This window comes from Myxine glutinosa, chromosome 4, assembly GCF_964187855.1.
Source record: "Myxine glutinosa chromosome 4, kmMyxGlut1.1, whole genome shotgun sequence".
Lineage (NCBI taxonomy): Eukaryota > Metazoa > Chordata > Myxini > Myxiniformes > Myxinidae > Myxine > Myxine glutinosa.
Window position 1 is genome coordinate 41,997,794 of NC_136264.1, and position 17,419 is coordinate 42,015,212.

The 17,419-nt window shown below is 47.0% G+C and overlaps 1 protein-coding gene across 1 annotated transcript in view; it reads left to right on the top strand.

Moving 5' to 3' along the window:
* TMEM201 (transmembrane protein 201) overlaps positions 1–17,419 on the top strand; it is a 244,291-nt gene that overhangs the window by 56,119 nt on the left and 170,753 nt on the right. Inside the window, exons 5-6 of the mRNA XM_068112233.2 lie at positions 535–795; positions 1,875–1,990. Coding sequence (XP_067968334.2) covers positions 535–795; positions 1,875–1,990 — 377 coding nt within the window. The remainder of the gene's footprint in view (positions 1–534; positions 796–1,874; positions 1,991–17,419) is intronic.

Below are 17,419 nucleotides of genomic sequence, written 5' to 3' on the forward strand. Positions count from 1 at the left end.
CCAAAACGGAGGTGCCTGTCGAAGCCTTCCCCCTCCCTACCCTCCCCCCCCCCCAAAGATGTATACGTAGTTTATCTTTCCCTTCCCTCATGCGCTTAGGAACCCTTAACTTGTGTGACATCATGGAACAGATGGGTATCATTTTATCATGGAATGCATTGATGCCAATGGATAAAGTTCTTAAGACGTGAGAGATGAGAAGCAACTCTCCAAACAACTTCCAATCAGTTGATCCAGCAAGCAAAACCTGGATGCCTGAGGGCTATATATGAATATTTTTCTGTTAAGAAAGAAGCAGGAAATATTAAATTTGAATACCGTCATGAATTAATGAATCTGAGATTAATTTTGGACGGTGGTTAAATCCTGGCATGCATTCGAAACTGAATATAATTTTATTTATTCTTCACTTGCCATTTCGTACCAGTTTTAATGTGGAACTTGTAATCCCTGCTGCTCGGCAGAAAAACTCCACCTCTCATTGAACCAACTAAACATTGAATGATTGAACCCTGCCTGTTTGTGTGCTTGCAGGGTGAGAGAGCAACCGAGCGGTGCATTCCCACACACGTGGTTATCCTGCGTTTGGCTGCATTCTTCTGCAGTGCCATGCTCCTTGCCATCATGATCATGAGTCAGGTAGTGGAGCCGCATTATGGAACAAGCAGGGAGAGGAACATTGAAGAATCGGGATGGTTGCACCAGCCTCTCAACAATGACAGCCAACCGGATGGTTTGAGCCAGGCTATGACTGTTCTTCATGTTCTCTGGTTCCTTCTTCTGACGAGCTCTCAGGTACAAACGGACAAAAATATTGATTTTTCACACCTCGCTTGACATGTCCATCATTATTGCTTATTGTGTGCAATGTGGCTCATATAAAATGCCATCCGTTAAATTTTTATTTTTCATTCCCTCCACCACCAAAGGTAGATGGAGCTTATGTTTCCACGCCCTGTCTGTTTGTCTGTCTGTCTGTTTGTGAACAGAATATCTCAAAATGTTGCGGATTTGGTGGAGAGGTTGGGCATGTGACATGGATAAAGTGATGAGAATTTGGTGAAGATCCGAATGTGGATCTGGATCCGACAAAAAAATTTTTTAAAAGTGATTCTTCACCCTTGAGGTAATGTCAAAAACGTTGCGGATGGATTCGGATGAAACTTGCTGGACAGGTTGTGTGTGTGACGAGGAAGAATTGATTCAATTTTGGTGAACATTCAAATCCGGATCTGGATCTGAGAATTTTTTATGTGATTCTTCATCATTGAGTGATAGGGTTAAAACAAATATACAGCACGATATTTCAAGAAGTTATGGACGGTTTTAGACGGAATTTGTTGGGTGTGTGTGTGTGTGTGTGTGTGTGTGTGTGTGTGTGTGTGGTGCGCGCGCACGTGTGTGTGTGTGTGTGCGCGCGCGTTTATGTGTGTGTGAAGGAAGAATCGATTCAATTTTGCTGAAGATCCAAATCTGGATCTGGATACGAGAATTTTTAAAATTGAAAGTGATTCTTTACCATTGACTGAAAGAGTCAAAAACTATATATAGCATGATATTTCAAAGAGTTGTGGATGAGTTGAGACAAAATTAGGTGGATGAGGTGACAAGAAAGAACAAGTCGATTTGATTCTGGTTCAGGTCCGGATGCAGATTCGGCCTACACTGAGATACATAACGTAAACGGTTCAGCCTGGCGGAGGTATATGCTCTGCCGAGCGACGTTCTAGTTTTTTAAATTCTGTTCTTCACATTATTTTGTGCCGTCGCTGAGGACCACTGTCACAAATGATCAAAGCTGTTTGCATGACATTTTGAAGCATTATATGTTATGGAGGTGATGTTATACACTCAAGCTGTGGGGCAATGCACAGGTCATGTGGAGAACCTTGGAGGTGGCTGGACTGCCTGGGCAGCTGTGGACCCCCGGTCTTCTCGCCACTGGTCTTGTTGCCTGGGCACTTGGCTGTTTATTTGCGGGACGTGCTCGGTGAGTTTATCATACTTAAGACGATTCAACCCTTTCAAAAATAATCACAGGATCACATCAGATTTTCATCTGGTTTGTATCGGATACCTTGAGAAACCAGAGGAAATATTTGTATAAGAAATTGTTTGTTACGCTTGTTTATTAGTTGTGCCTAATTTCAGGTTGACATGGGGCCCGCAAGGCTAACCCCCGCTCTAGCAGGGAAAATGGCCTTAACATGCCCGTTGTTGTTGTTGTTGTTGTTGTTGTTGTTGTTATATTCATTATGCCAATGAACCTCGACCCATTTGAGATCTGAGGATCGTGGTAGCCTTGACAACCCCATAAGACTACTCAAATCGTTAACGCAACTTTTCCTAAAAGGCACATTGTTTTCCTAAAAGTAAAAGTCACAATACAAGGGCATCAATCTTTGATGAACTTGATCCTCGTTGGTCAGAAAAAGTGCAGCTTTCATTTTTCTTTTCAAACTAATCAAGAAATTTGAGGTGTATTGAGAGCTTGAAAGACCAATAGATGTACCGAGAAAAGAAAGAGGAAATGCTTTGGCCTTTCAGTGCCTCAAATGGCATGAGGATGAATTTAAATGCATTGTCGTAGATACTGTTCTCACCTCCTTATTTCTCTACTCTTCATTTTTTAAGGGATGTAGTCCAATGTTGCCAAGTTTCTGCCCTGCCTTGACCACAAAACTCCTCCACTCCCCTCTGTCCTCAGCCAACTCTCTCCACTCTCCAACCACCCCTACCTTACTGATAACCCTCCTCACACAATCCTTCCATCTCAACCACAGTCTACCTCTTTCCCTCCTACCTTGTTCCCTCAACCTATCTGCTCCCTTTGCCATTCTCTCTTCCCCCATCTGCACCAAGTGTCCAGTCCAACTCATCCAGCATTTCACCAGTCTTCCCGTCAAGCTTATCTCATCCATGGCGGCACAATTGACCTCGTCCTCCAATCCTCCGGATTTGAACCCTCTCTCATACATGCATTCAACAACCTCTTCATTCAAGTGACTCCAACTTCTCCCGCTGCAATTACCATCTCTGTACACACCTCATCAATACCTAGTGCTCTTCCCTTCTTCATCCTCTTCAATGCCGTCTGCACATTCCCCGCCACATACAGTCACGTGAAAAAGTAAGTACACCCCATGTAAAGTTTTGACTTTTTCAACATATTTCAACATACAGCTATTTGATCTTCATTTCAACAATATTGACAGATAAAGGTGATATAATATAACAAATATCATGAAACATTTACATTTTGTAGTCCATTGTATAATTTAAATAAACATAAATGCAAATTTCGCATGTGGAAAAAGTAAGTACACCCCTACATTTACAGTAAGTACACCCCTAAACATACCAGTAAAATTAGAATCAGGTGCACCAGCTCAGGTGCAAATGATTAGAACATCATCAGAGAGGATCTTGGAGGAACCTGTCTTATTTCAACCTCAGACATTTAGTTTGGTTTGCTCTTTCTTGTTGAAGTGTGCTGCGTCACCATGCCGAGATCAAAAGAGCTCTCTGGGGCCTTCAGAAAGAAGGTTATAGATGCCTACGAGTCTGGGAAGGGATTTAAAAAGATCTCCAAACAATTTGAAATCAATCATTCGACTGTCTGGAAGATCATCTACAAGTGGAGAAGATTCCAAACAACTACCAACTTATTCAGGCCAGGCCGCCCCAGCAAGTTCAGCCCAAGAGCAGACCGCAAGATGCTGAAAGAAGTCTCTACGAACCCCAGAATGTCATCACGGGACCAACAGGTAGCTCTTGCCACTGTTGATGTCAAAGTGCACGAGTCTACCATTAGAATGAGGCTGCACAAATTTGATCTACATGGGAGGTGTGCCAGGAGGAAACCTTTGCTGTCCAGAAAGAACATCAGGGCAAGACTAAAGTTTCCCAAAGATCACCAAGGCAAAGACCAGCACTTCTGGAACAATGTGCTCTGGACAGATGAGTCAAAGGTAGAGCTATTTGGCCACAGTACCAGAAGACATGTTTTGCGAAAACCAAAGACAGCATTTGACCACAAGAACCTGATACCAACTGCAAAGCATGGTGGTGGAAATATTATGGTTTGGGGCAGCTTTGCTGCATCAGGGCCTGGGCAGCTCACCATCATAGAATCCACGATGAATCCTTCATTGTACCAGAGGGTGCTTGAGGATAATGTGAGGCCATCTGTCGGAAAGTTGAAGGTCAACCGAAGGTGGACCTTGCAACATGACAATGACCCTAAACATACCAGTAAATCAACCAAGGGTTTTTTTTTTTTGTTTTTTTTGTTTATACTGAATCGAGGCTCGTGAAAGAGCTAACATTTATTTCACAAACAAATCAACCAGACAAACAAAATATACAAAAAGAGGGAGCGGAAGATAAGATGGGGAAAGAAGGGGAAGCACACAACCACAACATTTGAGAGCAGGGAGAAGTGTGGGAGGGAGAGGGCTTGGGGGGAGGAGGCGTGGGAAGGGGGGGGGGGGGGGGAAAGAGGTATAAAACACAAGGGGACCGAAATTAGCGGGGGTAGAAAAGATCAAGGTTTTGGGTGGGGGAGGATAAGAGATGGTGGTGAACAGCTGTTTTAAAGACCTGGAGGGTGGAGTGGGATTGAAGAGAGTGAGGGAGTTTGTTCCAGAGGCGGGAGAAAAGAGGAATGAAGTGAAGGTGAGCAGAAAGTCTTGATTTTGGCAGTTTAACCATAAGAGGGTTGCAGTCAGATCTTGTGCGACCTGTAGGAATATTTGGGGGACAGAGCCCAGAGAGAGCTGGGGGGGCAAGGCCAGAGAGGAGTCGGTAGAAGACGGAAAGACCACCAACCTGCCTGCGGTGAGTGAGTGAAAGGCCCTTGGAGTTAGCTTCATCGCGGGAGATTCCAATGATTCTGAACGCTTTGGTTTCAACAGCGTGAAGACGAGCTAGGTGTGAGGCAGGAGCACCAGACCAGAGGGGAGAGCAGTATTCCATAGAGCTGCGGATGAAAGCCTTGTATGTGGTGAGGAGCTCAGTTGTGCCAAGGAAGGACTTCGCACGACGGAGGATGCCCAGGCCGGCGACTGGCTTTGGAGGCCAGATTTGAAATGTGGTTTTCCCAGGAAAGATCATGGCAAATAGTGAGACCCAAAAGCTTGAGTGACAGAACTTCTTGGAGAGGATTATTCAGAAAGTGAATGGGAGGGTTGTCCAGTCGTTCTTTTCGGAGAGACATCGTAAGAGTGTGAGATTTATCAGGATTGAAAGACATGTTCCATTTGTTTGCCCAGTCTGTGATTTTGTCCAGGTCTGCAGTGAGTGAGGAGGCTGCAGACTGCCGATCTGAGGGATGAGGAATGGAGCGACAGAGAGTAGAGTCGTCAGCAAAGAGATAGAGAGGATTTTCAAGAGAGTCAGAGAGATCATTGATGAAGACCAGAAAAAGCACAGGCCCCAGAACACTACCTTGGGGAACTCCAGCCTGAACAGGAAGAGGAGATGAGAGAAACCCATTCAGGGCCACACGTTGACTATGACCAGAGAGGAAGTCCGCCAGCCATGCGTGGAGATTTCCATGGATACCAAAGGAGGAGAGTTTGGTGAGCAGAGCAGGGTGCCAGACCGTATCGAAGGCACGTGAAATGTCAAGGGAGACAGCTCTAATTTCCTGTTTGGCGTTGAGGACCTCCATCCATTGTTGAGAAAGCAGAAGCGGCATGTCCAGAGTAGAGTGACCAGGTCTGAAACCAAATTGATGATCGGAGATAAAGCCATTGGAGAAGAGGAAAGATTTCATATATGAAGCAATGATGGATTCCATGACTTTGCTGATAATTGGGAGAAGGCTGATTGGTCTGTAGTTGCTAGGATCTGTTTTTGCACCTTTTTTGTGCAAAGCGGTGATGTTGGCTGATTTCCAAGCAGATGGCAGAAGACCTTGAGCAAAAGAGAGGGTGAAGAGAACAGAAAGAGGGAGTGAAAGAGCGGAAGAACATGACTTTAGGACCCGTGGGCTGATGCCGTCAGGACCAGTTGCAGAATCAGAGTCGAGGGTTGACAGAAACTTTTCCACCTTGTCAGGAGGAAAGGACACAGAGTCCAGGAGCAGCTGGGTATGACTGGGTACGGTGGGTACAGAGAGGGATGGGTTTGGGACACAAGATTTTGAGGCAAACACAGAGTTGAGGCATTCAGCTTTTTCACGTGCGGAGTCGGCCGTTAAGCCGTTTGAGGTGACGGAGGGGATGGAGGGGGAACAAACACCAGAAACAGATTTGACCAGACGCCACCAGGATTTGGACGAGGGAGACAGATAAGAGAGTTCGGTCTTGAGAACGGTGAGATATTGTTTCCTGGCTCTCCTGAGGGTGGACACACACTTGTTTCGGGCTTTGTGAAAGGAAATGAGATTTCCTTCCGTTGGATTTGCTTTCCAGGAGATGAAAGCAAGTTGTTTCAGGGCAACAGCCTCACCACAAGATTCCGTGTACCATGGAATGGCCGAAAAGAAAGAAATGGAGGGTTCTGGAATGGCCAAGTCAAAGCCCGGATCTAAATCCCATCGAGATGTTGTGGGGGGATTTGAAACGAGCTGTGCATGCAATTGTGCATGCTGTGCAACAATTTTTTGTTGAATAAATTATTGCAAAGTCAATTTCTCATTGTTTTTTGTTCAAATAGATCATCTTTATCTATAGATACTGTTCAAATGTAGATCAAATATTGATATGTCCACATATGTTAAAAAGATTTAAAAAACATTTCATGGGGTGTACTTACTTTTTCCACATGCGAAATTTGCATTTATGTTTATTTAAATTATGCAATGGACTACAAAATGTAAATGTTTCACGATATTTGTTATATTATATCACTTTTATCTGTCAATATTGTTGAAATGAAGATCAAATAGCTGTATGTTGAAATATGTTGAAAAAGGCAAAACTTTACATGGGGTGTACTTACTTTTTCATGTGACTGTAACTCGGTAACAACTGCCAACTTGTTCAGGCCAGGCCGGCCCAGCAAGTTCAGCCCGAGAGCAGACCGCAAGATGCTGAAAGAAGTCTCTAAGAACCCCAGAATGTCATCACGGGACCCACAGGTAGCTCTTGCTGCTGTTGATGTCAAAGTGCACGAGTCTACCATTAGAAAGAGGCTGCACAAATTCATTCATTCATGGGAGGTGTGCCAGGAGGAAAACTTTTCTGTCCAGAAAGAACATCAGGGCAAGACTAAAGTTTGCCAATGAACACCGAGGCAAAGACCAGCACTTCTGGAACAATGTGCTCTGGACAGATGAGTCAAAGGTAAAGCTATTTGGCCACAGTACCAGAAGACATGTTTGGCGAAAACCAAAGACAGCATTTGACCACAAGAACCTGATACCAACTGTAAAGCATGGTGGTGGAAATATTATGGTTTGGGGCAGCTTTGCTGCATCAGGGCCTGGGCAGCTCACCATCATAGAATCCACGATGAATTCTTCATTGCACCAGAGGGTGCTTGAGGATAATGTGAGGCCATCTGTCGGAAAGTTGAAGCTCAACTGAAGGTGGACCTTGCAACATGACAATGACCCTAAACATACCAGTAAATCCACCAAGGAATGGCTGAAAAGAAAGAAATGGAGGGTTCTGGAATGGCCAAGTCAAAGCCCGGATCTAAATCCCATCGAGATGTGGGGGGATTTGAAACGACCTGTGCATGCAAGACACCCCTCAAACATCGCACAGCTGAAAGAATTCTGCATGGAGGAGTGGGCAAAAATTTCTCCCAGTCGATGTCAGAGACTGGTAGACAGTTATAAGAAACGCCTACTTGAGGTTGTTTCTGCCAAAGGGGGCAATACCACCTATTAGAGCCAAGGGTGCACTTACTTTTTCCACATGCAAAATTTGCATATATGTTTACTTAAATTATACAATGGACTACAAAATGTAAATGTTTCATGATATTTGTTATATTATATCACCTTTATCTGTCAATATTGTTGAAATGAAGATCAAATAGCTGTATGTTGAAATATGTTGAAAAAGTCAAAACTTTACATGGGGTGTACTTACTTTTTCATGTGACTGTAACTCGGTAGCTCCAGCTCTCCGTTGCTTCCTTCCCAGGTTCAACAGCTCTTTGAAATATTCTTCCCACACCTTCAATACTGTGCCCCTCTCTGTCACTGGCCTCCCACCACCATCCTTGATCACCACCCCACCCTCCTTCATGTTGTTGCTATTGTCATCGCTGTCACGAGCCAATTTATAGATCGTCTTCCTCCCAACATCCTCTTCGAACTTGTTGTATACCTCCTCTTCCATATAATTCCTCGCCTTATCCACAGCTCTCCTCGCTGCTTTCTTCTTCTGCCATTACAAGTGCAGCAACCCTGCATCGAATTTTCTCCCTACTATCCTTGATCTTCTCTATCTTCTTCCAAACCTCCTTCCTTTCACCAACTGCCTTCAGTACTTCCGCCGTCCACCATACCTGGTTTCTATCCCTAGACGATGCACCCTTTCCTGACATCCTTCCACACAAAACTTCCTGCAATTCCCCTAAACACCTCACCGTACTTCTTCCACTCCTCCTCCAAACCTTTTGCTTCTTCACCAACATACCTGGCCCTCACCCTATCCTTGTACTTTACGGTGATGTTTCCCCTACACGTCACCCACCGAATAATCTTCTGACCACCTGCTCCCAACCTCCCTCTTTTTCCTCATCCTCACCACAAACACCACAGGCTTGAGCTGGGTGGTAACTTTCTCTTCCGCCACTGCCTTACAATCCTTAACCCTCCAAAACTAGCTTCCTGACCACCACCAAATCATTTCTGTTCTATGCTGTCCACATCCTTTTGGTAATCTTTTGACTTTCCCGCTTTTGAAAAAAAAAATGAACCAGCTATGGTCATTCCATTCCTCACCACCAGTTAAACCAGATCTCGACCCTCTCTATTCCTTGTTCCCCAACTAAATTTACCAACTCCTTCCTCTTCATCTGGTTCCGCTGCTCCGATCTGTGCGTTAAAGTCCCCAACAATGCACAGCATCACGTCCAGCTGAACCATTCTTATCATCCTCTCAAGTGCATCTCTGAATTCCTGCTTCTCCACCCCATTCTTTCCCGGTTGTGGCCTATATACTGACATAACACATACCATTTGCCTAGGTATCACCACCCATGCCACAACTGTATGTCCACTCAGTCCATTCTGACCACCTGCTTGCTGATTTCTTCTGATACGATTATTCCTACGCCATTACTCCTTCCATCCTCACCCATGAGCAACAGCTTGTATCCTCCTACCAACCTCCTCGCCCTGTCTCCTTTCCATTTGGTTTCCTGCACACACAACACAACACCTCGAACCTCCTTCTCTGCATCATCTCCACCACCTCAACCCCTCTCTCTCTCTCTCTCCCCCCCCCCCCATAGATCCCACATTCAAACTACCTAGCCGGACCTCATTTTCGTCCACCTGACATAGCTTCTTCTTTTTTTTTTTTTGTATACAGAATCGAGGCTCGTGAAAGAGCTCACATTTATTTCACAAACAAATCAAACACAAACAAAATATATAAAAAGAGGGAGCGGAAGACAAGATGGGGAGAGAAGGGGAAGCACACAAACACAACATTTGAGAGCAGGGAGATGTGTGGGAGGGAGAGGGCTTAGGGGGAGGAGGTGTGGGAAGGGGGTGGGGGGGTGGGAGAAGTATAAAACACAAGGACTTCCAGGACAGAAGTTGGTATTTCAAAAAAGTGGATTTGGGGTGAAATTAGCGGGGGTAGAAAAGATCAAGGTTTTGGATGGGGGAAGATAAGAGATGGTGGTGAACAGCTGTTTTAAAGACCTGGAGGGTGGAGTGGGATTGAAGAGAGTGAGGGAGTTTGTTCCAGAGGTGGGAGAAAAGAGGAATGAAGGAGTGAAGGTGAGCAGAGAGTCTTGATTTTAGCAGTTTAACCATAAGAGGGTTGCAGGCAGATCTTGTGCGACCTGTAGGAATATTTGGGGGACAGAGCCCAGAGAGAGCTGGGGGGCAAGGCCAGAGAGGAGTCGGTAGAAGACGGAAAGACCACCAACCTGCCTGCGGTGAGTGAATGAAAGGCCCTTGGAGTTAGCTTCATCGCGGGAGATTCCAATGATTCTGAACGCTTTGGTTTCAACAGCGTGAAGAGGAGCTAGGTGTGAGGCAGGAGCACCAGCCCAGAGGGGAGAGCAGTATTCCATTGAGCTGCGGATGAAAGCCTCACGAGCTAGTACCATCTTAAATAATTTGGGATGTTCAGGTCATCAATTGGCAGCGCTGCCCTGGCTGAGTTGCTGGACCTACAACATTAGCCTGCTGTCCCCATCATGTGTGCACACACCCCCACCTCTTTTGCTGCTCACCAGACTCACTCCTCCCTCACCCGAATCACTTCTCCTTCACCAAAATGAAAAAGTAAAAAATTTCAAAACAAAGCACAGTGAATACTTTTTCACACTCAATTCCCACCACTCAGTTTGTCCCTGTACTGCCTCGCTCGATCCTCCACTTCTTTCGTGCAATCCTCCTCATCTTTTTCGTGCAGTCCTTGTCTCCCTTGCGCAGTCCTCCTCGTCTCCCTCGAGCAGTCCTCATCGTCTACCTCGCGCAGTCCTCATCGTCTACCTCACGCAGTCCTCCTCGTCTCCCTCGCGCAGTCCTCCTTGTCTCCCTCGCGCCGTCCTCCTCGTGCAGTCCTCCTCGTCTCCCTCGCGCAGCCCTCCTCGCCTCCCTTGCGCAGTCCTCCTCGCCTCCCTCGCGCAGTCATCCTCGTCTCCCTCGCGCAGTCCTCCTCGTCTCCCTCGCGCAGTCCTCCTCGTCTCCCTCGCGCAGTCCTCCTCGTCTCCCTCGCGCAGTCCTCCTCGTCTCCCTCGCGCAGTCCTCGTCTCCCTCGCGCAGTCCCACTCGTCTACCTCGCGCAGTCCTCCTCGTCTACCTCACGCAGTCCTCCTCGTCTACCTCGCGCAGTCCTCCTCGTCTCCCTCGTGCAGGCCTTCTAGTCTCCCTCGCACAGTCCTCCTCGTCTCCCTCGCGCAGTCCCCCTCGTCTCCCTCGCGCAGTCCCCCTCGTCTCCCTCGAGCAGTCCTCCTCGTCTCCTTCACGCAGTCCTCCTCGTCTCCCTCGCGCAGTCCTCCTCGTCTCCCTCGCGCAGTCCTCCTCGTCTCCCTCGCGCAGTCCTCCTCGTCTCCCTCGCGCAGTCCTCCTCGTCTCCCTCGCGCAGTCCTCCTCGTCTCCCTCGCGCAGTCCTCCTCGTCTCCCTCGCGCAGTCCTCCTCGTCTCCCTCGCGCAGTCCTCCTCGTCTCCCTCGCGCAGTCCTCCTCGTCTCCCTTGCGCAGTCCTCCTCGTCCCCCTCGCGCAGTCCTCCTCGTCCCCCTCGTGCAGTCCTCCTCGTCCCCCTTGCGCAGTCCTCCTCGTCCCCCTTGCGCAGTCCTCCTCGTCCCCCTTGCGCAGTCCTCCTCGTCCCCCTTGCGCAGTCCTCCTCGTCCCCCTTGCGCAGTCCTCCTCGTCCCCCTCGCGCAGTCCTCCTCGTCCACCTCGCGCAGTCCTCCTCGTCCCCCTCGCGCAGGCCTCCTCGTCCTCCTCGTGCAGTCCTCGTCCCCCTCGTGCAGTCCTCCTCGTCCCCCTCGTGCATTCCTCCTCGTCCCCCTCGTGCAGTCCTCCTCGTCCCCCATCACTCAATTCTCCTTGTTCAGAATCTCTGCCAAGCCTCACACTCTTGGTCTGGGCCCAGCCTTGTCCTCAAAGCACAAATATGAAACTCAGCCTGGTCTACCGCACCACTCCACTTCTCCACTGGCCGTGCCGATCCCATGATTACGTCATTGATGACGTAATTTGGTGTGAATCGTTGCACAGAAACCATGCACTGCTATCTCCAAAAGCTGGATTGAGAGTTGTTTAAGCACTTTGCATTTGTTTGCTGATTTGCAATTAGCTCTGCTGTAGGTCGAGTGAAGTGGTCAGTCGGTGACTCATCAAAGGTCCAAATAAATAAAAGACGTCACAGCTTTTCTGCAATGACTAGTAATATATTTATGGACCAAGAGAGCTGCTATGACTGGAAAAAAAATAAAATAATAATAATAATAATAATGTTGATTGTCCACAGAAAATGCAAAATTGCACTGTCAAACAAAGCTCGCATAATGATAAATGATGACAAAACAAAAGCCATTCTCCGACACAAAACACCCTTATCAAACTATGAAGGTTACACAAAGAGATCAAGGTCAGCAGACAACTACAGTGTCCCCACTGCTACCCACGGACCTCTTTAATATCACCGACTTCCTTTACAAACCCGAACAGAAAACGGTACAAATGATTTCACAATTCTACTGGTTCTGCACGTCAAACCTCTTAAAGACTGTTAAGACAAAGACCCTGAAGACTGTTAAACACCCAAAAGACTCCGAAGACCCAAAGAACGCAAAGAACCTTAAAGACCGAAAAAGCCCGAAGACGCAAAATATCCTGGTTTCTGAAAGGATCGAAAAGACCCAGAAGACTGAAAAGACCCTGAAAGACCAAGAAGACCCCAAAAAACCCTGAACACCGAAAAGATCTGCTCTCCCCTCTGGAATACTGCTCTCCCCTCTGGGCTGGTGCTCCTGCCTCACACCGAGTTCGGCTTCACACTGTTGAAACCAAATCTTTCAGAATCATTGGAATCTCCCCGATGAAGCTAACTCTGAGGGCATTTCACTCACTCGCCACAGGCAAGTTGGTGGTCTTTCTGTCTTCTACCGACTCCTCTCTGGCCTAGCCCACCCAGCCCTGTCTGTGCTCTGTCCCCCAAATACTCCTGCAGGTCGCACAAGATCTGCCAGCAACCCTCTTCTGGTGAAACTGCCAAAATCAAGACTCTCTGCTCACCTTCACTCTTCCATTCCTCTTTTCTCCCGCCTCTGGAACAAACTCCCTCACTCTCTTCAATCCTACTCGTCCCTCCAGGTCTTTAAAACAGCTGTTCACCACCATCTCTTATCTTCAGGGTCTTCAGGGTAACCCGCCACCAGACCTCATTTGTTCCTAAAACGTATGTAGTGGGTGAATAGGATGTTCCATTATGGATTTAATCTTGGTTAAAACTCGTTAATGAGAGATGACACTTGTGTCTATCTTTTCTCCAATAATTAATCTTTCCAGCCTGTTTTGCTACGATGTGCAGTTTTACCAAATCACCATTTTTAACATCAATAAACCAGACACAGCAACAAGATACAAGATAACACTCCCAATTACAGGTTTTCCGGTGTGTTCCCAAATTTCCCGGTGTGTACCCTGGTTAGAATAGGTACACCGTATCCCTGTGTGTCGTAAGAGGCGACGAAGAGGGTTGGCGTCAGGAAGGGCATCCGGCCATAAAAACATTGCCTCAAAAAGAGAACCATGACAATTACAACTACATATGGGCAGGGTACAGCCCGAAGTGCAGATCGGTTTCTGAGGTTTGGGACATGGAATGTAGGGACAATGACAGGGAGATCAGGAGAAGTGGTGGAAGTATTGATCAGAAGAAGAGTGGACATATGTTGTGTGCAAGAGACGAGATGGAAGGGAAGTGGTGTGAGAATGGTGAAGGGTAGGCAGGGACAGAAATACAAGTTTGTGTGGCAAGGGTGCCCGGAGGGCGTGAATGGTGTTGGTGTCCTGTTTTCTGAGGAGTTTGTAGACAGTGTGGTGAGTGTGACTAGAGTGAGTGATAGGTTGATGATGGTGAAAATGATGATTGGAAAGCTCTTGGTGAACGTCATCTCGGGATATGCTCCGCAGGTTGGCCGGAGCGATGAAGAGAAGGACAAGTTCTGGTGTGCGATAGAGAAGCTGATGGAAAACGTGAAAGATGAAGTTGTTGTGGTAGGAGGAGACCTAAATGGACATGTGGGAAGGAGTCTGGACGGTTTTGAGGGAGTTCATGGGGGTTACGGATATGGTGTGAGAAATGGAGAAGGTGAAAGGATTTTGGAGTTTGCTGATGGAGCTGATTTGTTGATTTGTAATACTCAGTTCCAGAAAGAGGATAATAAGCTTGTTACATACACGTCAGGTGGGTCGACGACAACCGTTGACTACCTGATGGTGCGTAGGCGAGATAGGGGGCACCTCCGGGACACAAAGGTGATCCTGGGGGAGGAGGCTGTTTCACAGCACCACTTGGTTCACAGCACCACCTGCGACATGAAGGTGAAAGGTGCGAGGACAGCTCGGCGGGTGAAGTACCAACCGAGAATGAAGGTGTGGAGGTTGAAAGAGGTGACAGTAAGGGAGGCATTAAAAGAGAGGCTGAGTAGGGTAGAGGATGATGTGGTTGAGCTTGAACGTGGTTGGATGTCAATGAAAGATAGTCTGTTGGGAGCCGTTGGTGAGGTATGTGGATGGACAAAAGGACCACCGAGGCACTCCGAAACATGGTGGTGGGATGAGGAAGTTGGAAAGAGGATTGACAAGAAGAGGAAGAAGTTCAAGGAGTGGCAGAAGGCGAAGGGTATGGGAGCAGAAAAAGCAGAGCATGAAAGTTATAAGGCAGCCAAGAAGGCTGCAATGAAAGAAGTAGCAAAGGCACAGGAGGCATGTAGGAAAATGTTCAGAGAAAGCTTGGATTAGGAAGAGGGTCAGAGAGTGGTATTCAGGATTGCAAAGCAGATAGCGAAAGAGAGGTGTGATGTGATGGGGGTGAGTTGCTTGAAGGATGAAGTGGGACAAATCGTTGTGGACCCAGATGGAATTAAAGGAAGATGGAAAAGATATATGGAAATGCTGTTGAATACAGAGAATGAATGGGATGGCAACATAGAGAGTAACCCAGTTTTAGGACCGGCAGAGAAGATAACTGAGAAGGAAGTTGAGGAAGTGATAAAAGCAATGAGGAGTAGAAAAGCGGGAGGGCCGAAGGGAGTTGTGGGAGATATGTTGAAGGCAGCAGGAAGTTGGGGTGTGAAGAGAATGACAGAGATCTGTAATCTGGCGGTGAAAGAAGGCCGCATTCCAGTGGATTGGGAACTGAGTACCCTCGTCCCTCTATACAAGGGGAAAGGTGACCCTCTGGAGTGTGGCTCGTACCGAGCGATAAAGTTATTGGAGCATGGAATGAAGGTATTGGAAAGGGTGTTGGAGAGGAGGATAAGGAAGAAGGTGAAGATCGACGAAATGCAGTTTGGATTTATGCCAGGAAGAGGAACGACAGACGTGCTCTTTATTGTGAGGCAGTTGCAGGAGAAGTACATGGAGAAGAGGAAGAAGTTGTTTCTTGGGTTTGTTGATCTGGAGAAAGCATTCGATAGGGTTCCACGCGAAGTATTGACATGGGCATTGAGAAAGTTAGGAGTGGAGGAATGGTTGATCAGAGTAGTGATGGCAATGTACAAAAGAGCGTGCACAGCTGTAAGGACGAATGACGGGAACAGTGGTGAGTTTGAGGTGAAGGTGGGAGTGCATCAGGGGTTGGTACTAAGTCCACTACTATTTGTAGCTGTGATGGAGGTGCTGGCTCAGAACGTAAAGGAGGGTTTACCCTGGGAGTTGTTGTATGCAGATGATCTGGTGTTGATTGCGGAAAGTATGGATGGACTGAAGGAAAAGATGAACAAGTGGAAGGAATGTATGGAGACAAAAGGTCTGAAGGTGAATATCGGAAAGACGAAGGTGATGGCAAGTGGTAAAGCATGTGGTGAGGTGGAAAGAACTGGGAAGTGGCCATGTGCTGTGTGCAGGAAGGGTGTCGGAGTGAACTCCATTCAATGTACAATGTGCGCTGAGTGGGTTCATCAAAAATGTCGTGGTCTGAGAGGGTCATTAACCAGTGTGGCAGCTACATTCAAATGCAAGGTGTGCACAGAGGGAGCTGCAGATGGAGGAAATGTTGAGTTGGATCTTGGAGACGGCGTGAAGCTGGAAGGTGTGAAAACATTTTGCTACCTCGGAGACATGCTGAATGGAGAAGGTGGATCAGACTCGGCAACGGTTGCTGGAGTGAGATGTGCATGGAAGAAGTTTCGGGACTGAGTGGCATGCTGATGATGAGGGGAGTGTCGGTGAAGCTGAAGGGAAAGGTGTATGCTGCATGTGTGAGAAGTGTTATGATTTATGGGAGCTATACATGGGTAATGAACGTAGAGCAGCAACGAAGGTTGGAAAGGGTGGAAATGCGAATGGTTCGACGGATGTGTGGAGTATCGTTGAGAGAGAGGAAGACAAATGATGAATTGCGAAAGATGATGGGAATAGAGCCTGTGATTGATGCTGTGAAGAGGAACAGGTTGAAATGGTTTGGTCATGTGTTGAGGAAGGATGAAAGTGTCTGGTTGAGAAGAGTGATGGAAATGAATGTAGAAGGAAGTAGAGGACGGGGAAGACCGAGAAAGACTTGGCTAAAGATGGTGGAAGAAGAAATGCGGCCAAGGGGGTTAACAAGGAGAGATGCAGAAAATAGGGCAAAATGGAGAAGATTGTCATGGGGACCGCAAGGCTAACCCCCGCTCTAGTAGGGTAAATGGCCTTTAAAATGCATGTTGTGTTGTTGTTGTACTCCCAATTACAGAAGCAGAGAAATGTCTCGTCATGGTTTTATCAACCCAAAATGATTTCAGAAGCTGAAGAAAGTAGTGTCGCTGTTGTCCTTTAGAAACCATTGATTTACAGTGGTCTGGCCTGGCTCCTGAAGTTGATTCCTCCTGAATTCCAATGCTCCTGAAGTCGATTCCTCCTGAATTCCAATGTTTCTGAATTCCAATGCCTCCTGAAGTCAATTCCTCCTGAAGTCAATTCCTCCTGAATTCCAATGCCTCCTGAATCCCAATGCCTCTTGAATTCCAATGTTCCTGAAGTCAATTCCTCCTGAATCCCAATGCCTCTTGAATTGCAATGATCCTGAAGTCAATGCCTCTTGAATTCCAATGATCCTGAAGTCAATTCCTCCTGAATTCCAATTCCTCCTGAATTCCAATGCCTCCTGAAGTCGATTCCTCCTGAATTCCAATGTTTCTGAAGTCAATTCCTCCTGAACTCCAATGCTCCTGAAGTCAATTCCTCCTGAATTCCAATGTCCCTGAATTCCAATGCCTCCTGAAGTCAATTCCTCCTGAATTCCAATGCCTCTTGAATTCCAATGCTCCTGAAGTCGATTCCTCCTGAATTCCAATGCCTCCTGAATTCCAATGCCTCCTGAATTCCAATGTTCCTGAATTCCAATGCTCATAAAGTCAATTCCTCCTGAATCCCAATGCCTCCTGAATTCCAATGCTCCGGAAGTCGATTCCTCCTGAATTCCAATGCCTCCTGAATTCCAATGCCTCCTGAATCCCAATGCCTCTTGAATTCCAATGTTCCTGAAGTCAATTCCTCCTGAATCCCAACGCCTCCTGAATTTCAATACTCCTGAAGTCGATTCCTCCTGAATTCCAATGC